Raw genomic sequence first — 21,882 nt, forward strand, 5'->3', positions numbered from 1 at the left:
AAACTCTAGTATTGATCCCAAGTAGGTCCTTTCCACCATTGAGAGAGCTGATTCTGTATGGCCATTTATGAAAGAGTTATTTTTCTTTCTGTTCTATACTTGCTGCCTGTCTGCCTGCCTATGGACTGTTTTTTAAATGAGTCCCTAGATTCGTATATATTTTCTTTCTTTCTTTCTTTCTTTCTTTCTTTCTTTTTTTTTTTTTTTTTTTTTTTTTTTTGGAGACAGGGTCTTGTTCTGTTGCCCAGGCTGGAGTGCAGTGGCATGATCTCAGCTCACTGCAACCTCCATCTTCTGGTTCAAGTGATTCCCCTGTCTCAGCCTCCCGAGTAGCTGGGATTACAGGCTTTCAGCACCACATTCGGCTAATTTTTTTTCTATTTTTTGTAGAAACGGGATTTCACCATGTTGCCCAGGCCAGTCTTGAACTCCTGGCCTCAGATGATCTGCCCACCTCAGCCTCCCAAAGTGCTGGGATTACAGGCATGAACCACCGCACCCAGCCCTGTTCATATGGTATCTTAAGGAAAACTAGCAGATAACATGTAGAATTATCTACTCTTTCTCTACTTCAAAACTGTTGTGTTACTGGCAAATTAATCCTGAAAGTTTACAAAATTTCCTACTTTCTATGAGACCTCAAACACTTAAAACACACTTGAGTAAATTTTGGAGTAAGTAATGCAAAGAGGACAGCTGGAAATAATGAGATACAGTTAGTAAAAATTTAACTTAAGTAAAATTCTAAGTAAAATTTTAACTTATAGCAGAAATGGTATCCTAATGTCAGATATCGGCAAATGATTTTTTTTTCTTTCTTGACAGACTTGCTCTGTCACCCAGGCTGACATGCAGTGGTGCAGCCACAGCTCAATGGAACCTCGAACTCCTGGGCTCAAGCAGTCCTCCCACCTCAGCCTCTCAAATAGCTGATAGGACTACAGGTGCATGTCATTGCACTTGGCTAATTTATTTATTTAATGATTATTACTATTATTATTTTTGTAGGTACAGTGTCTCCCAGTGTTGCCCAGGCTGACCTCGAACCCTGGCTTCAAGTGATCCTTCAGGTCTTTGCCTCCCAAAGCCCTGGAATTACAGGCATGAGTCACTATACCTGGCCTGAAAATAATTTTGACAGAATGTCACAACTTGAATCACATAACTTAAAGCTATAGAAATAAAAAAAAAAGCAGAGAACAATCTCAGCATGAATTTTTAGATTAGCTGCTTCATATTTATAACATACTATTTAATGAAATCATAAAATATTGAAACATCCCATTGACATTTTCTCTAATATTATCTCTAAGTTAATGTGTCTTCACAGTTCTTGATCAGCATTGTCTTATTTGCCTCCAATTTGAAAGTGAGGAGGATGGTTTCTGCATTAGAAGGAAAAACTAGGATATGGGAAATAGGTCCTAAATATTAATACTGTAAGCTTTTAAAGCATATATATGTATGTATTTATTTTTGAAATTCATAATTAGTATAAATCATTCCTTTAAAAATTATCAAACTTATTAAATTCAAGAACACTTACTATTACATTTGTACAGACTTTAAATTTTAAATTCCCAATCTGTATGCATATGTACACCTTCTTTATCCAGATATAAAACATGAGGTAGGTCAGGTACAGAAGCACATGCCTGTGGTCCCAGCTACTCGGGGATGCTAAGGCAGGAGAACTGCTTGAGTCCAGGCATTCAAAGCCAGCTTGGGTAGCATAGCAAGACTCCCATCTTTAAAGAAAATTTAAAAATTTTAAAAAACACATGTCAGGAAGAAAATTGATAAAAGTCTTGAAAATCATAATTCTAAAGTGAACCTTGGAGATTATCTTCACTAGACCTATTATATTACAATTTAGATATCTGAGATCCAAATGTGCAGCAGTTCACTTAAGACCATATAGCAAATTAAGTTACAAAGACAAAAACCAGAGCCCAGGTCTCCCAATTCCTATTCCTATGTGATTGTGTTTTTCTATAAATTACAGTGCCTCTTAGAAAAAGAGGGTTAGAAGCAACTTGGTAAGGAATATGGGGTGTGTGTGTGTGTGTGTGTGTGTGTGTGTGTGTGTGTGTATCCTCCACCTAGAGTAGCCCAGCTATCACCCACATGACAGCTTGAAGAGTTTATGTTCTTGTTTGCAGTCACGCCGTATGACTTGTGATGCTCACTCATTCAGTTGTAATTACATTGCTATCTAGTTAATCTTATTTAATATTACTAAACTCTCCTTTCAAACCAATGAATCTCAGCCAGCAGCCATTTGTCCCCCTACTGCCCTAGGAGACATTTGGCAATGTCTGGAGAAATTTTTGGTTGAATAATTGGGGAAAAGAATGAGATGTTAGTGGCATCTAGTGGGTAGAAGCTAGGGATGCTGCTAAACATCCTACAATGGAAGCTCCTCAGTTTATAAATGAGAAAAGGAAGCTCTCTGCAACTGAGCCAGCCTAAAATAAGGATCATGAAGCTAAATCAAGATTGCATTTACATAAGGGAGAGGACATAAGGAAATGAAATAAAAGAAATTTACATAAAAGAAAAGACTAACATACTCAAGTTTAAGGGAACGCACTTACACATATTTTTAAAGTATACTGATAAAATATGTTACTTTTGGAGGATTGTATGTAAATTCTGGAATAAAGTGGAAAGAGAATCTATTTTCATAGGCAGTGTTTTCACTATAGCCAAATAACCACCATAAGCATTCAGAGTAATTTGGTTCCCCTTTAGGAATTAACATAGACGGCCAGTCACAATGGCTCATGCCTGTAATCCCAGCACTTTGGGAGGCCAAGGCAGGTGGATCACTTGAGGCCAGGAGTTGCCTGCCCAACATGGTGAAACCCTGTGTCTACTAAAAATACAAAAAAAAAAAAAAAAAAAAAAATAGCCGGGAGTGGTGGAGCACACCTGTAGTCCCAGCTACTCGGAAGGCTGAGGCAGGAGAATCACTTGAACCTGGGAGGTGGAGATTGCAGTGAGCCGAGATCACACCACGGCACTTCAGCCTGGGCGACAGAGCAAGACTCCATCTCAAAAAAAAAAAAAAAAAGTGAGAGAAAATTAACAGAGACAATCATAATATTGTTATAAACTACTTATTTAATTTTATTTTTTGGAGACAGTCTCACTCTGTAACCCGGGCTGGAGTGCAATGGCGTGATCTCGATTCACTGCAACCTCTGCCTCCCAGGTTCAAGCAATTCTCGTGCCTCAGCCTACCAAGTAGCTGGTACTACAGGAGCGCACCACCATACCTGGCTAATTTTTTTGTACTTTAGTAGAGAGGGAGTTTCACTATGTTGCCCAGGCTGGTCTCAAATTCGAGCTCAGGCAGTCCTCTGGCCTTGACCTCCCAAAGTGCTAGAATTACAGTTGTGAGCCACCATGCCCGGCCTATAAACTGCTTTACATGAAAGAGAGAGACAGTGAATCACTTCACCTTAATGGTGTATTAGCTAGAGTAATAAAAAAGAACTAATAAAATGTTATCTTGTTGGAATCATATTTTTTTAACTTGGCTACTTTCCCTATTCTATGTGATTACATTGGGGTTGCCCTGCCCTATCTTGGGGTGGGTTTGAAGTATTTTGTTTGATCATATTTGTGGTGGTCTGACTTGTTCTGGATAACAAGCTGGAATGAACTTTATGAAGTCAACAGTAGAAATATTTCTTATTTTTCTATGATAAATTCCTCTTTTGAAGTCAAGGATAAGATACATATTTTGTACTGAACCATCAGTGATATTTTCCAAATTTCAAAAACTTGCTAAGTGGAATGGACTATCACAACTGTTTATTATTTTTACATTGTTGATCCAAAATGGAGAAGCGTACATAACCAATTTCATTTTGAGCTTCTGTATGGTTAAAAGGCTATCTCTAATGTGACATTTCTGTCACCTACCATGCAGCTTCTGAAGTACATGCATTGGTTGATAATTAAATGAATGGATGATGTTACAATTAACTAGTATTAATAGTATTAAAATTAACTAGTACTAATTTTAACATCATTCATTTAATTATGTACAAGTTTTGTACATTCTCTGCTTAAAATTGTAATCATAAATCAGATAAACTAAGACATGTCTAGCAGGCACAGTGTTGGAGTACTCTACTCTTTTCAAGTTGCTATGTATTGTTTGTTCTAGCTATCACAGTATATTTAGGAGTAACAGCTTTGGCAATACAAGATACTTAAAACTAAGTCAAGCATGGTGTCGACATTATCCAAAACTCAGCTGAAGATAAGTGTTGCTTTGCCATCTTTTAACCATAATTGGAGTTGATTCAATATAGTCTTAACATTTAGCTGAACATCTAGGTTACTTTTGAACAGACATACAGGGCCTTTGAGCATTTTTAACAATAATTACTATTGCTTCATTTTGAAAAATGTCAACATAGCTTTTGACATTTTTCTATATACCTTTTAACTTTTCTAATTTCCACATTAATACTAATTAATTTTAACATCCTTCATTCATTTAATTGTCAATAAAAATGGAGAAGTATTATTTTGGAGTCGGCAACCAGTTTATAGGTAGATGAAGGAAATTAAGGTGTCTAAGAACACTGAAGTTTCTGTATTTGATGATTAGGTAGGTGGCAGTTAGAAATAACAGGAAAAACATCTTTAGACAATACTAACATTTTAAAATGTTACTTTTATAGTAGTTTAGTAAAATGAGTAAATTCAGTTTCTAATAATATCAATAAACAGGAAAATAAATATCCAGCTTGTTTATGAATATGGATGATAGCTAAGTACTGGAGCATATAACTTTAGAATACTAAAACAATTTTAAATTGTATGACTTGCCTGGCACGAAAGGTGATGACAGAGGTTGAATATTAGTTCTCTTGCTTATACCCAACCAAAAGTATAATATATACCTCTTGTGTTTGTCTCCATTTCTTCCAGGGTCCTCAAGGACCAAGAGGTCAACCAGGGCCTCCAGTGAGTTGGTTTTCATTTATATCTGTTTACCATTGATGCTTATATGCTTGCCTGGTTTGAGCTGTCTACTAAATAAATGTATATTTTTTAATTTACTGTGTTCTAGGGTCCACCTGGAGCACCAGGCCCAAGAGTAAGTTTGCTTGGTTTGATTTTATTTTGTTTTATCTTAGTATGTCATATTAACTTTTTAAATCTTCTTCTGTTAACTCCCTATTAGAAGGTGTCCCTTTTACATACCTCTGTTCTTTTTTGCTAACCTGATACAGGGCTGGCCCAGCTACACAAACATGAAATCCAAGCCTCAGACTTCTTATTTATAAAATGGAGATGGTATCTCCTGCTTTCTTGGGTGGTTTCAAGTATTGAGTACGAAGTAAAGCACGCAACACATTGTATAATACATAATAAGCACTTGAAAAACTAATTACCTCCATTTCTTCCTAATTCTACATCTTCACTCTCCTTTTTCAAATGTTCTCTTTTAGCCAGCCAGAGTTACCCACTTCTTTGATTTACATGAATCTTTCTCAGTTTCTGGTAACTCTTGAAGCCATCAGACTTCTCTTATGTTTGCTTATTATCTAACTACTATGACCCAAAACTTGCTACCCTTATCTCTGAGGCAGTGTTTATGTTGCTCCTGCTATTCTCATGCCCTCTGATATTCTAAGCTTGATTTTCCTTATGCTTTGTATCCATTCTCATATTCCGCAGTCTTTTTGTCTTCCTGCTCCCTATGAGAGGTCTGTCTCCATCTGCAACCTCACCCACACCCCACTCCTCCAGCCTCCTGGTCAACTATAGTGGTCCTTGGGTCATATTTTCTGCCTAGTGTGGATCTACTGTTGGCTACACCATCCCAAACAATGGTCAATCCTGTGCCTTTTAAGCCTTCTTATTTCACATGCTGCTCTGATGTCATTTAGATCTCTGCTAGTTCTCGGTGGTGGTTTCCTGTGATCTACTCTCAGCAGATCAGAAACTCTTCATTTCCCTCAGCTTTTCCTTGGGGCATAGTGCCACAAGGAAGACTATCCCCTTGAAAACAAGAGACCCATTTATCTGTGATTTTAAAAAATCACTTCCCCTTTCTGGTTTTCTGACTAATGCAGAGGGAACCTCTCCCTGTGTGAACATCAATAAGAATGTCTTTCGGCCGGGTATGGTGGCTTGCACCTATAATCCCAGCACTGTGGGAGGCCGAAGTGGGTGTATCATCTGAGGTCAGGAGTTTGAGACCAACCTGGCCCACATGGCAAAACCCCAGGCATGATGGCACATGCCTATAATCCCAGCTACTCAGGAGGTTGAGGCAGGAGAATCGCCTGAGCCCGGGAGGCGGAGGTTGCAGTGAGCCAAGATTGTGCCCCCTCACTCCAGCCTGGCAGAGCAAGACTCCATCTCAAAAAAAAAAAAAAAAAAAAAAAATCTTTCTTCAAGTCTTCAAATAACTTTCCACTTGTTTATTCTTCCCTTCCTCCTGGATCCCCACAATGCATGGATTACAAGTACCCTCATTAATTGCCTTCCCAAATTATAATAACTTTGATATATCGTAGCTCCCTTCTCAAGAAAGAACAAGTTCAAGTTCTAAAGAATCATATGTCATTGGCAAGTTAAAGAAATGTTTAGTGAAAATTTTCACATTTAAGTGCCAAAATGTGGGACACATATCCCTGTCTCACTTGGAAAATATATGTGTTCCTACACAGCCAAAATAGACTAAGACATGAGAGGTTTTTGCTCAGAGCAAAATGTGGATTAAAATATGTATATACTTTGAGAAATTAGAAAGATTAAGAAGATATATGTGTTGAATATATTATAACTGAATAAATGCTAGTTTCTTTGTTTCCTTCTTTTCTCCCTTTTCCTCCTTTCTGTATTCCTTCTTAGCCGATATGAAAACAGATTTCCATATATAGTACTGTTTTACTGGAACTTGCAGAGTCCACTGTAGGAAAATAACATTGAGAATAAGATTTCTAGAGCAGACGTCTAAATGACAATGAGAAGACACCTATGCATTCTTTCTAAAGTCGGCCTCCATGAAACTTTTCTTAATTCCATCCCCTCATCACACTGCAAGATAGAACTGATCACTTCCTCTTCTTCATACTCATTTACTTTCATGTTTGTCTTTTCTATTATATTGTGAACCCTCTAAAGGTAGAGACTACTTTTTAAATTCCCCTTCCATTTAAGCTCTTAATAAATGTTGAGTGCATGCCTGCATGAATACAAAAAAGGCAACATCTCAGGAAATTTTAGTGGGAATCTTCTAAACTAGATTTCACTTGGAGAGAAACAATATCTATAAAGGAATAGATTCATAGAACTAGAGGTCCTCTCAGTAATTATTTAGCAGTTATTTCAGACTTTGAGTTGGGATTCATTAGTCAGTGGATCATAAGACCAATTTAGTGAGTCTCATTCAAGATTATTTTTAGAGCAAATGAAATAGAATAGAAAAAAATATGGGGAGGGACTGCTTAGTAGATATGGATTTTCTTTCGGGGGGTAATAAAAATGCTCTGAAATTCGATCATGGTAATGGTTGAACAACATTGTGAATCTACTAAAGACAACTGAATTGTATACTTTTAAATGACTAAAATAGTGAATTTTATGTTATATAAATTTTACGTCAATTTTAAAAAACAATAAAAAAGTCAGTACATCATCATCAACAAGAATAAATATGGTTTTACAGAACTTTTTGAGGTTAAATATATGTATGTTTGTCTGAATTTTGTCATGATGTAAAAATGTATTTCTTACTGTGGGTCAAGATAAGTATGAAAACTTATAATCCAGTCCAGCCACATCTTTATAAGACCTACGAAACTCAAGTAACTTGGTCAGTTCTTTAAAGTGGAATAGCTAAAAGGAAATGTTTCAGGAAAAGTAATATGTATTGATGGTGAATTTGAATGTGAGAATAGGGTAATGACCAGACCTCAGTGTACATGGTAAGATATTTAGAAATGAACACAGAAGTATACAACATGATGTCAAAGTTAACTAGAAGTGATTAGTGGAGTAAAGGGAAGAACACGTGTGTCTATGTGTATCTGTGTTTGTTGTATAGGATGGAAATAACAATCCTTAAGAATCATTAAATGAGAGAAATAATTCCCAACTGATTTATTCCAATTAATGGGTCAATTGTAGAACCTGGATTGATGAATGAAGAAGTGGCAGCTTCTATTATATTCTGGTTCCCTAGAATCCGCAAAAACTCCCATCATAAAGAGGGGTGTGACCTGAAATGAGTTCCTATTTGGTCAGCATTTTCACCATCCAGTGATCTTGAAACTTCAGACATGTGAAAAAATAACACTTCTTTTCAAAATACTGAGATGCCTAGACTAGATCTGCTGTTCACTTGAATGATTTGGAAAGAATTGTGAAGATTACATTCTCCCAAAGTATAATGAATCCTGCTGTCTAATTCCCCTCATTATTTCACACTCACTAGTCACAACATATAATCAATCTTTATTCTCTGTTTTCTATTTTACATGCATGTTTTTGTAAACATTGAGTGATTTCCATGTGAGAATATATTCTAACTAGAGTGCCTAGAAGAAGTTATTTTTCCTTTTTTAATCCCCTCACTGCACCTAATGGGAGATTTATACTTCGATGTGGGCACTTAGATGTGACTGAATGACTTCCCAGGCAAATCCTCTTAATACAATTTCTCTGACCGTGCCTTTCTTAAAGTCTGCCTATGGGGGAAAAAAATCAATAAATTCAACAAATTGATTGACTGCTATGTGCCAGTCTTGAGCTAGGCTTTGTGAATACCTTGGGGATTCTAGGAATATGGAGATCGTCAAGAAAAATTTTTAGTGGCCAAGTGTTATGAAATTTCTTTTCTTTCTAATACCTGTTCGGGAAGAAAAAATGCCTTTTTATTGAGTTGTCACTTGCGCTGATGGTGTTTAAAATTGCTGGTACCTTAACATGACTAAAGCATCAAACTCTACACTACTAATCTACTGATAATCATTGTATTCTTTACTGCCACACACAGAAAATCATAGTCATGTCAATTAAGACTATCCTGTGATTTACTCATCTTGCCCTCTGTTGATGAGCATTTTTTTTTTCAATTTTTTATTACGCATAGTACAAATGTCCTGTCCATATACATATCATTTTGTAGAATACCTAGGGGACAAATTGCCAGAAGTAGGATAGTTTTGTCTAAGGGATAATGAGCATATTTACTTGTTATTTTTAATGTTGGCAAGATATACATAACAAAATTTTACCATTTTAACTATTTTTAAGTTAAAAATAGAGTGTAGAGTTCAGTGGTATTAAGTACATTCACACTGTTGTGCAACCATTGCTATCCATGCCTAGGACTACTCTTGTCTTCCAAAACTGAAGCTCTGTACCCATTAAGTAATAATTCTCAATTCCTCCCTTTCCCCAGCCCTGGCAACCACCGTTTTACTTTCTGTCTCTATGAATTTGACTACTGTAGGTACCTCATATAAGTTAAGTCATACAATATTTGTCTTTTTGTGACTGACTTATTTCACTTAATGTAGTATCTTCAGGGTTCATCTCTGTTGTAAGCTTATAGTAGAATTTTATTCTTTTCAAAGCTGAATAATAGTCCATTGAATACATATACCAGATTTTGTTTATCCAAATGGACACTTATTTTGCTTCTACCTTTCGGCTATTGTGAATAATGCTGCTATAAACTTTGGTGTACAGACATCTGTTGGAGTCTTCACTTTCAATTCATTTGGGTTTATACCTAGAAATAAAACTGTTATATCATGTAGTAATTCTATGTCTAATTTTTGAGAAACTGCCATACTGTTTTCTATAACTGCCACACACTTTACATTACAACCAGCAGTGCACACGTTTCCAGTTTCTCCACATCCTCACCAACACTTGTTATTTTCTGGTTTATTTTTTCTATAACAGCCATCCTAATGGTTGTGAAGTGGTATCTCATTGTGGTTTTCACATGCATTTTCCTAATGCTTTGTGGTGTTGAGCACATTTTCATGTGTTTATTAGACATTTGTATTTTTTTTAATTTTTTTTTTGAGACAGACTCTCTGTGTTGCCCAAGCTGGAATGCAGTGGTGCGATCTCGGCTCACTGCAACCTCCGCCTCCGAGGTTCAAGTGATTCTTCTGCCTCAGCCTCCCGAGTAACTGGGATTACAGGTGCCCTCCACCACGCCTGGCTAATTTTGTATTTTTCGTAGAGCTGGAGTTTCACCATGTTGACCAGGCTGGTCTCGAACCCCTGACCTCAAGTGATCCGCCCGCCTTGGCCTCCCAAAGTACTGGGATTACAGGCGTGAGCCACTGTGCCCAGCCTCTTCTTTAGAGAAATATCTATTCAGTTCTTTGCCCATTTTTTGAATTGGATTGCTTTTTTTTTTTTTTTTTTTTTTGGTTGTAAGTAAGTTGTAGAAGCTCTTTAAATATTCTAGATATTAATCCTTTACCAGAAAGACAATTTGTCGTTATTTTTTCCCATCCCTTGAGTTGCCTTTTCACTCTCTGTGTAGTGTCCTTTGATGCACAGAAGATTTTTTTTATATATATATAGTCTAATTTATCTACTTTCTTCTCTTGTTGACTGTGCTCTTGGTATCTTTCCAAGAAATCACTGCAAAATTAAATGTTATCAGGCTTTTCCTATTTGCTTGTAATAATTTTTTAGTTTTAGCTCTTATGTTCAAGTCTTTGATTCATTTTGAGTTCATGATATAACTCATGATGTAAGTTTTTTTGTACTTGATGTAAGTTAAGGGTCTAACTTCATTCTATCCCATGTGGATATTCCATTTTTCCAGCACTGTTTGTTGAAAAGACCGTTCTTTCCTCATTGAATGAGCTTAGCACTCTTGTTGAAAATAATTTGATCATAAATGAGAAGGTTTATTTCTGGACTCTCTATTCTATTTCATTGGTCTTTATGTCTGTCTTTATGACAGTACCAACTGTTTTGATTACAGCAGCTTTATAGTAAGTTTTGAAATCAGGAAACATGATGCCTCTAACTTCTTTTTCGAAATTACTTTTGGCTACTTGTGGTCTATACTATATATTATATTTACTGTATTGTAACTTTTACTACTGCTCTTTATTTCTTCAGCTGGATTCAAGTTTCTGCCTAGTATCCTTTACTTTAGGCCTGAATGACTCCCATAATATTTTTCTAGGGAAGGTATGTTAGTGATAAATTGTCTCAGTTTTTATTTAACTGGGAATATATTAATATTTCCTTCATTTTTAAAGGAGAGTTTTACTGGAAATAGAATTCTTGGCTGACAGTCTTTTCTTTTAGCACTCTGAATTTATTATCCTACTGCCTGCTCACCTTTATGATTTTTTTATGGGAAATTAGCTGTTAATCTTGTTGAAGATCTCTTGGACATGATGAGCCTCCTCTCTGCTTTCAGAATTCTCTCTTTGTCTATAGAATTGGATAATTTGATTGTGATGTATCTGGGAAAGTTTGTAGAGCTTCTTGGATGTGTAGGTTTATATTTTTGCATCAGATTTGTGATGTTTTCAGCCATTATCTCTTTACATATTCTTTGTACTCCCGTTTCTCTCTCCTTCCCTTCTGAGACTCTTATCATGCATATGTTGGTAAGCTTGACAGTGTCCTACAGATCTCTTAAGTCTCTGTTCATTTTTCTTCATTATTTTTTTCCACTCCTCAGACAGGATAATCTCAATAAACCTGTTTTCAAGTTAACTGGTGCTTACTTCTGCCTATGGAAATCTACTGTAGAGCCTATCTAGTAAATTTTTATTTCAGCTATTGTACTTTTTAACTTCAGAATTTCTATCTGATTCTTTTTTCTATAGTTTATGTGCTTTTATTATATTCTCTACTTAGTAAGACACCTTTCTCATACTGTCCTTTAGTTCTAAAGACATAGTTTTATTTCATTTTTTAACTTGCTAAGAGAGAATTCTGGAAGGTTATTATTCCACCAGTTTTGCTGTCTCCTAGATCTCTTATCTTCTTTAAATATCTTTTTGATATTTTGTATGATGAAATGGAAGAACATATAAAGTACCTATAGTGCACACTGTAGTGATTGCTTTGAAAGCACTGTACAGCTATTTGAGTTGCAAATTCAACTAGCCAGTTTTATCATAGAGTACCATTTTTTATTGACAGACTACCAGTATTATTAATACATGAGTAGTTTACAGATATTTTCTTGAAAAGGAATGAAGTTAGCCTGTCATTTCAAGGAAAACAACTGACAGAATTTGATGCCAATGATAAATTTCAAGCTCTCAAGCAAAAATAAGAATTAGGGAAAACGTGTTTATCACTGAGAATTTAACAGATTCCCAGTACTTATGTTTTCCTGATAAGTAACATTATGTTTTCCTGATGATGTTAACAAATGTAATTTCTGACATTAAGTAATGAGCTATATCAGTGTTTGGAAGACCTACATAATTCCATAAATCAGTATTTTCAGAATGATTAATATATGATGTTAATAAAATCATGTATAGGCAAAAGATCTATGAAAGTATAAAATAGACCAATAGATTTTAGTATAAAAGTACAAAATGTTCATTGAGGTGGGTTCAGTTTTCCCATAGAAACTAACCTTTAAGAAACTACAACTTATCAAGTTTTGGTATAAGGTATAATATGATAGAAGAAAATCCATAATTATTTGAAAAAGACAACTTAAATACTTTTCTTTTTTCCTCCTACGTATCTCTATAGGCTAGATTTTCTTCACAACCAATTGAATACAAAAACAAATATGAGAATTTAGCTGTAATCTATTAATCCAGACATTACAGAAATGCACAAAAATGTAAAACTGGGTCACCCTTCTCATTAATTTTTTTGTTTTGGCAAACATAGTTAATTTTTATAAAAGTATTGATATTAACATATAATGGGTTTGTTGATATTTTAAAGCAATTGACACGTGAATAGTTTTAAAATTTGTTTTGGTTTCTACTATAGTAAATATCAAAAGTTGGCCGGCACGGTGGCTCATACCTGTAACCCCAGCACTTTGGGAGGCCAAGGCGGGCGGATCACCTGAGATCAGGAGTTCAAGACCAGCCTGGCCAACATGGTGAAACTCCTTGTCTACCAAAAATACAAAAAATACAAAATAGTGTGTTGGCACACACCTGTAGTCACAACTACTTGGGAGGCTGAGAGGCAGGAGAATCGCTGGAATCCAGGAAGCAGAGGTTGCAGTGAGCCGAGATCGTGCCACTGCACTTCAGCCTGGGTGACAGAGTGAGACTCCAAAGTTATAATTCACATAAACAAAATCAAAAAATTTGTAAGGCCTCTAATAATAAAGGAATTCTTTATTAAAAGTGCAAAAGGATTCCAATTCTGAAGAGTTTGAGAACCACTATGCTAGATTTTCTAATTAAAACTCTTAATCACCAACAGGGGACCAAGTGAACAACATAAAGGTGGCTTTGGTTCAGCACTTAATTCAGTTTCCCATATTTAGTGCCAATATTTTTGTGTCACCCATATCCAAAATCTGCTCATTCACATGAGCAGTATGGTCATAATTATTTAATCTGCGGAGAATATTTTAGGTTTAACCTCTTTGCTACTTGAATAGTCCATGCTCCTTCTGTCTCGTGGCCTTTGCTTCTTCTGCCTGGAAAGCTCTCCTACCCCTTCTCCTAACAATTCTTATTTATTCTTTGGATATCAGTTCAAATTTTACTACCTCAGGGAAGCCTTCCCTGACTTATTCCTTCCAACCTCTTACATTTTCCAGATTTGATTAATTTCTCTAATTTCTCTCATAGTTTCATGCACTTCTCTTTCATAGTGTGTATCTCAATTAGTAATTATGATGTTTGAGATGATTTAATTATTGCCTATCTCCTCTCTAAATTTAAGTTCCGTAAGGGCAAGTTTCTTTTTTGTTTACCATTTTCTCCTCAGTGTGTATCACAGTGTTTGGCAGTATATATATGCAGAATGAGTCAATTATTTTCCGATATGAAAAACACATGCTGAAGCAAGGGAGAGCACATTTTATTGATTATTCCATCATTTTAAATAGTTTTTCAAACTACCAACCATGAGCTATGAGAGATCTGTTGAAAACTGTTTCTATTATATAAGCCTTCAAGTAAAAAGATGTCTTCACAGTACAATGACTCTGAAAGAAATTAAATTGCTTGTTTCACTTACACAGATGCCGTTTCCCAGAACCATGCTTCATTGTTCTAAGATAATTTTTAAAAAATAATTACCAAAAAAAGACTTTTACTAATGATTATGCTCAGTCTTTTTCAAAAAATATATTTTATTAAATGCAAGAGGAGATTGATTTCCTTCTGTATTATTTCTTTTGGGACTCATGGTACATTTTCCAACTTCAGAAATTGTTTTTAAAACCACAGAAGTATCAGATTAAATTAATGTGGTGACTACCTCAGGACAGTAGTATTTTATTCTATTCCTTCCAAGAATGTAACTGTTAAAAATTACTACAGTTATTTATTCTTCACTTTACAATTTATTAACTGAGAGGATCATATTTTATTCTCTTCCATTTGAGGAACTTCGTGTGTGTGTTTTCAGGCAACAGGAACAAATAGTTTTTCATTTGAGGACTCTAGACTCTGGTCCTACTTTAATTAGGAGACCTTTAGATTTGGATGAAGGTGGCATATTGTCCTTTCAGATAGCCAGGTAATATTTGCAAAATCTGTCTAAGAGTTACAGAACCCCTTCAGATAATAAGTCTGGTATACTTTACAGCAGTGCTTTCAGAATTTGCAGCCTTTACTTTGGAGCACTCAGTGTTGATCTTATTGCTAATCTCAAATGGTTTTGTTTTACACAGAAGCAAATGGATATCAATGCTGCTATTCAAGCCTTGATTGAATCAAATACTGCCCTACAGATGGAGGTAACATATCTGGTTTTATTTATATTGGCACTGTCTCTCAATATACCAATTAAACAGAGAAGTTTTTTGGAGGCCAAAATGTGACATTATCTCAAAGATTGTATTTAAACCAGATTGAAAATGTAAAACCATTTTCAAGAATGAAGTAAGTGATTTTGGTATAGTTAAGCAGAAATATATGCGTAGGATGTTTTGTAAGGAAAACATTTAAATCAAAAATGTAATACTGTTATTTGTAAGGAATTTGGTACTAGCCAAGAAAGTAGTTAAATGAAGTTAGCCATGTTTCTTAAAATGAGATATATATATTATCACTACTCATTTATTATATTTAAACTCTAATCATTCAATGTGTAATTTTAAAAACATAATACAGTAGACATAGCAATTCTTATGTTAGCTTGAAAACTAAACTTGCGAATGTGAACTTAACTTCTTTAAAAGATTAAGGTTAATAAAACATACACATATGCCTATGCTTAAATATAAACTGTTCTTTACATTCTACTCCCAACTTACTACACGTAACGGAAACACATTCTTCTCCTGCCTTGGCCCATGTTGGTCCTCAGGAGTTTTTTGCTTACATAATTCTTATGATGACTTGGCAGAGCTACCAGAATACTGAAGTGACTTTAATTGACCACAGTGAAGAGATATTCAAAACCCTGAACTACCTTAGCAATTTATTGCACAGCATCAAGAATCCTCTTGGCACACGAGATAACCCAGCACGAATCTGCAAAGATTTACTTAACTGTGAACAAAAAGTATCAGATGGTAAGTTCTTGGTTACCTCGAACTCTGATGTCAAATTTCATTTCATCAGTTCAGTGTGTTTGAGATTTGTAATGTGTTCACTCTAAATCATAGTTAGTTTGATAAAACTCTGGCAGAAGCCATTTTAATGTCATCAAGAATAAAATACTCTATGAGGGAGACATGCTTCTAATGTCATCCACCCCTTGCTATGTCATTTGCTTACATTTTGTTCTTGGAATACAGCATATTCATATTAAAAATTAAGATAGATAGGCCTGACCTTTGCGTTAACAGACAGTAGCACCCATCAGTACTTGGTAAGTCAAGATTACCAAAGTTAACAACATAAATAGATATATTAGAGAATCTCCTTCACCATACTCCCTAAAAGTCTAGTTTTGTTTTTAAATACAAAATGGAATTTAAAAGTCCCATTCTAGAATTGATGACCATGAAGATGGGAGTGGTTTGTCATTCTTGGAAGTTTCTCATCTCAACACAGATGCCCCAATTTCATTAGCCAGAGGTGCAAAAATGAACGTAGATTGGAACAATCAAGGCAAGGTTTTAAATCAAGAGGAGTGAGTCATCAGTTAAACAGGGGAAACCCTGTCTGCTACAAACTCTAGTTTTAACACAATGACATTTTTGGAAAAAAAAAAATTATGATTTGAAAAATGCTGATGTGAAAAATGCTGATTTGAAAAAGCTATGTTATGTTATTCTATGGTCATTTTAATTTTGTGTATGTATACTTATACATGTCTCACATACCTGCACTCACACACACACAAATGCGCACATACACACATGTCCAAACCATCTGCTTCCGTTCTAGAACGTCAATGAAAACAGTCATTTTGTTTATATTAATAAAACACTTAACTTCTAAAGATATTTTCTGCCCTAGATTAATATGAAAACTAAAATAATACTTACAATTGTAGCTGCCTATAATAATTCTCAGCTTGATTCTTTCCCATATTTGAGGGCATAAAAATATAATTCTGTAGAATTGAAAGGAACAAAGACATTGTAAGATATACAAAATTAGTATGAAATATAGTTCAAAGTCTACCTTCCTTATAAGAGAAATAACTAAATGGTGTGGATTGTGCAGTATTCAAAAAAATCTTTATGCCCCCAAATACTTTCATCACTAGAATATGATAAATGCTATAAGGAAAAACAAAACAGCAGGGAAGGGGGACTTGATAGGAAGTGGAGCACAAGATACAATTTTTAAATAGAATGATCAGATAAGGCATCTATGAGAATGTGACATTTGGGTGATATCAGAAGGAGGTAAGAGAGCAAGCCACAAGAAATCTAGAGAAAGCTTTCCAGGCACAAAGAATAAATGCAAAAACCCTGAGTCTTTGAGTATACCTAGCACGTTTTAGAATTAGCAAGAAAGCCAGTATGAATGGAAGAGAGTGCATATGGGGGAGAATGTTAGGAAATTAAATTAGAAAGATATCAAAAAGTCAGATTATACAGGACCCTCTAGAGTACTCAGAAGTCTCTAATAAGATGGGAAGCCATTGGAAATTGCTGAGCAAATAAGTGACATAATTTGGCTAAGATTTTTAAAATATTACTCTAGCTAATATGTTGCAAATATAGTGAGGAAGACAGGGGTGGAGGTAGAGAAACTACTGAGAAGAATATTGGCATAATCCAGGACAGATGATGGTTGGTTGGACTAGAGTTGGTTGCCGAGGGAGTGGTAAAAAATGGTTAGATTTTTCAATATGCTTTATTTTAACAAAAATCATTGTTAGCATCCTGGCTAACAGTGGAATAGCATTCCATTATTGGAATGCTAGGCATGTGGGAGTTATTTATATCCTACTGCTTAAAGTCATCACCAAGGTCTGATTGCAAAAATTCAAAAAAATTACAGCCTCAAGAATAAATGGGTTAAGATAGAGCCAGCAGTTTTTGTTGATAGATTGGATGTGGGCTATGAGAGAAATAGAATGGCAAAGGATGACTCTACGGTGTTTGTTTGTTTGTTTGTTTGTTTGTTTTTACCATAGAAGGGTGGGATGTTGTTAACAGGAGATGCAATTTTGGAGAAAAGATCAGGAGTAAAATTTTGGATATGTTTACTTTGAGATGTCTCTTAGACATTCAAGTAAGAATGTCAAGTAGATAGTTGGCTACTCAAGTTAAAGGTCAAGAGGGAGGTCTAAGTAAGGATAAAAATTATGAAATCATTTACATTTAATTGGTATTTAATGCCTTGAAACTGCTTAAGACTACCTAGATAGTAAGTAAAGGAAGAAATGAAGTCTAAGGCGACGCGGTGGCTCATGCCTGTAATCCCAGCATTTTGGGAGGCCGAGGCGGGCAGATCACAAGGTCAAGAGATTGAGACCATCCTGGCTAACACAGTGAAACCCCGTTTCTACTAAAACTACAGAAAAATTCGCTGGGTGTGGTAGCACGCACCTGTAGTCCCAGCTACTCAGGAGGCTGAGGCAGGAGAATCACTTGACCCGGGATGCCAAGGTTGCAGTGAACTGAGATCACACCACTGCACTCCAGCCAGGCCACAGAGTGAGAATCCATCTCAAAAAAAAGAAAAGAAAAAAAGAAATGATGTCTAAAAACTAGATCCTAGGGCTCTCTAATGTTTAAAGATCAGAAAGGTGAGGGCGAACTAGCAAAGAAAACAAAGCAGCAGCTATCACTGAAATAAGAGGAAAACTAGATTAATGTGGTGCCCTGAAAATCAAGCAAAGAAAATGTTTGCCAGAGGAGGAGGGAAGGGATTAACTGAGTCAATGTTAAGTAAAGCAAAGACTGAGAAAGACTACTGAATTTAGCAATGCAGACATCATTGAGGAGCAGGAATGGTAGTAGTTAAAACCTTATCAGATTTTAAGAGAAAAGGATAATGCTAGGTACTTTTCATTCCCAGTAATGAAGCAGGTAATTCATATTACCTGGCTAAATTAATTTTTTAAGTTAAAAGCATAAAATAAATAACAAACAGCAATGAACTTTCAAGCTGAGACTTTAAAGGAGACAGCAGAAAGTGAACCCAACATTTAGAGCTACTTTTGCCCCCAGTATGTTGAGAAGCTTGGTGGTTTCAGGAGGTAGGGGTCAAAAGTTAGAATCTGTGGCCCACCAAAGGTGAGGACTTAGGCTTTCAAAGGCCTGCATTCTAGTAGTAAGGATAAACTGGAAGAAAACGAACATTCATGCAGACTGTAGCTTTGCTTCACATCATCTGGATAGCTCAGAAAATCCTGAACTTTGAACCTGTATTAAAATGGTTCCAAACTGCTGGAACCTCCACATACCTGTCAGAAGCAAACAAAAATCTTATATGAAAGATAACATTATCCTAGGACTCAAATTACTTCCACAGGTAATTTCAAAAATGCAGTGTCCAGCACACAATCAATGACAGCCAAACACACAAGTTGACAAAACACCATGAATGAGAACTAGTAGAAACAGCAGACAACAAAAGCAGACTCAAAAGAGAGAAGAAAAGAAGTAAAATTTAAATCTGAAACTATAATGAACAAGATAAGTCTTCTTTCTTTTTTTTTTCTTTCTTTGAGACAGAGTTTCACCCCAGGGCCTAGGCTGGAGTGCAGTGGCTTGATCTCGGCTCACTGCAACCTCCGCCTTCTGGCTTCAAGCAATTCTCCTGCCTCAGCCTCCCAAATAGCTGGGATTACAGGCGCCACCACTGCACCCAGCTAATTTTTCTTTTTTGTGTGTTTTTTTTGGGTTTTTTTTTTTTTTTTTTTTTGTATTTTTAGTAGAGACAGGGTTTCACCGTGTTGGCCAGACTGGTCTTAAACCCCTGACCTCGTGATCTTCCCACCTCAGCCTCCCAAAGTGCTGGGATTACAGGCATGAGCCACCGCACCCAGCCAACTTTTGATATTTACTATAGTAGAAACCAAAACAAATTTTAAAACTATTCATGTGTCAATTGCTTTAAAATATCAACAAACCCATTATATGTTAATATATTTTTCTAAAACTTAACTATATTTTCCAAAACAAAAAAAATAATGAGAAGGGTGACCCAGTTTTACACTTTTGTGCATTTCTGTAATGTCTGGATTAATAGATTACAGCTAAATTCTCATATTTGTTTTAAGATAAGTCTTCTATAGGAAAACAGTTTATTCACTATAATAAGAGAGAAGGCAGGCCAGGTGCCATGGCTCACGCCTGTAATCCCAACACTTTGGGAGACTGAGGTAGATGAATCACTTGAGGCCAACATTTTTTTTCAATAAATTTGAGACCAGCCAAGCCAACATGGTGAAACTTCATCTCTACTAAAAATAGAAAAATTAGCCAGCCGTGGTGGAATGTGCCTGTGGTCCCAGCTACCCAGGAAGCTAAGGTGGGAGGATCTCCTGAGCCTGCAGGCGGTGGAGGTTGCAGTGAGCCAAGATCTTGCCACTGCACTCCATCCTGGGCAACAGAGTGAGAGAGAAATTCCTATTTCAAAAAAAGAGAGAGAGAGAGAGAAGGTAGAATATATGTGCACAAGCACAGACATGTGGATAGATATGATAGTGGGAGTTTATATAAGTTATATAAATTTTCTTCAGATTCCTTCAGTTGTCTCATTGAAATTGGAAGGTTATGAGTTGAGGATAAGAATGAATGAATAGGTATAAGATAGTTAACTATCTTAGTGATAGAGGGAATAAACTCTGGAAACACCATATTACTGTCTGGCAACTTTACAGACACATTTGAATTTGAAGGAGGCCCATCACAACAGGTGTGTTTTTCTCCTACCACTTTTTTCTGTGCAGGTCTAGGCATAGGTTAGGGAGAAACTTATGTAGGATTGGGGATTTATGAGACAAGTAGAGTGAAATGAGGCAGGGCAAGGGTGTTAAGGAAGTTCATAAGGACATTACTACAGTAAAGGACTGTAGATTTTTAAGCTGGGTAAGAAGGGAAGTGAACATATGATCATTAGGGACAATGAAAAAGTGATAGTAGGTCCTCATGAAAGTGAAGAATTATTGGAGTTAGGACACCAGAGGGAATGAACTGGAAAGAGAAGAGAAATGAAATTATGGAGGAGATGCAGTTGTTGGTAATAACAAAAGGTAGAATATGGCCTTGGAAGTTAATGGTTAAAGGAAGGTACGAGGGTAGGGGGAGGGTACAAGATCATTGGTGGAAAAGTAAGAGGGTTGGGGAGGATACAGTTCAGAGAAGTGAAGGCCAACATATTGAAAGCATCATCTACATGGATTTAAAATCACCAAGAATTAGGTCATAAGTAGATTTTCTGAAAGCGATAATAGGCTAAAATTGTCAAAGAAAAATAGTAAATGATTACACCAGGAGGGACTAATGAGTGATAGAATGTGATTATAGTAATTTCAGTATGGAGTATTTTCAGGGAGAAAGTGGAAAGAATGGTCTGAAAGTAGCAACGAAGAGCAAGAAAGATGCCTTCCTACCTTCAGGCATAACACTGTGGAGGCTACAAGAGAAGCAGTGTCCTCAGGGAAGAGCTAGTTTTGAGTCAGAACATTTAGGCTCACAAAAGATATATCATGGTGCAGGACTTTATCTCTAACTCAGCATACCTTGAAAGAAATGATGGAGCCCTTATCAGTTCACCATTGTAGAATATAACACCTGAATTCAAAGCATTTCACCCCATATAACAATAAAAATTTGCTTGATGAAAAACCTGTTATAAAGAACTTTTTTATTATTAGCTCATACAGTAGTCAGATAGTATTTCTTGGAAGACAAGAGAAGATGAAAGAAGATATATGTTTACTCCATTAGGTAAGACTGGAAGCCCTCATCAGTTTCTGATGAAAAATTCAGCTGTACTTTCTACAAACTTTATGAAATATTCAAAATTCTGAAGATAAGGGACTAGGAATGGTGGACCTCCTTCACCCTTTTCTTCTGTATTTCAATATATCATTGGTTCTCCAGGTGTGATCCTGGGCCAGAATTAGATGCTGTTGACATGCAGATTCTTAAGCTCCACGCCAGACTTAATAAATCAGCAACTGTCAAGGGTAGGGCCCACCTATGTGTGTTTTAGTGATGGTTTGATGCACACTAAAGTTTGAACACTGCTGCAGCTGAGGACCATTTCTACCCTTTGAGCTACCAATTCAGCAAGTAAGCATATTGAGGGATTAGTAGAATAG

At 36.0% G+C, this 21,882-nt stretch overlaps 1 protein-coding gene across 1 annotated transcript in view; it reads left to right on the forward strand.

Annotated features, from left to right (window-relative positions):
* The window catches only part of COL24A1 (collagen type XXIV alpha 1 chain), a 390,023-nt gene that overhangs the window by 360,626 nt on the left and 7,515 nt on the right, over positions 1-21,882 (forward strand). The window contains exons 54-57 of the mRNA XM_007978084.3: positions 4,954-4,989; positions 5,096-5,122; positions 14,870-14,935; positions 15,547-15,715. Coding sequence (XP_007976275.3) covers positions 4,954-4,989; positions 5,096-5,122; positions 14,870-14,935; positions 15,547-15,715 — 298 coding nt within the window. The remainder of the gene's footprint in view (positions 1-4,953; positions 4,990-5,095; positions 5,123-14,869; positions 14,936-15,546; positions 15,716-21,882) is intronic.

Source organism: Chlorocebus sabaeus, chromosome 20 (assembly GCF_047675955.1).
Source record: "Chlorocebus sabaeus isolate Y175 chromosome 20, mChlSab1.0.hap1, whole genome shotgun sequence".
NCBI classification, from domain to species: domain Eukaryota; kingdom Metazoa; phylum Chordata; class Mammalia; order Primates; family Cercopithecidae; genus Chlorocebus; species Chlorocebus sabaeus.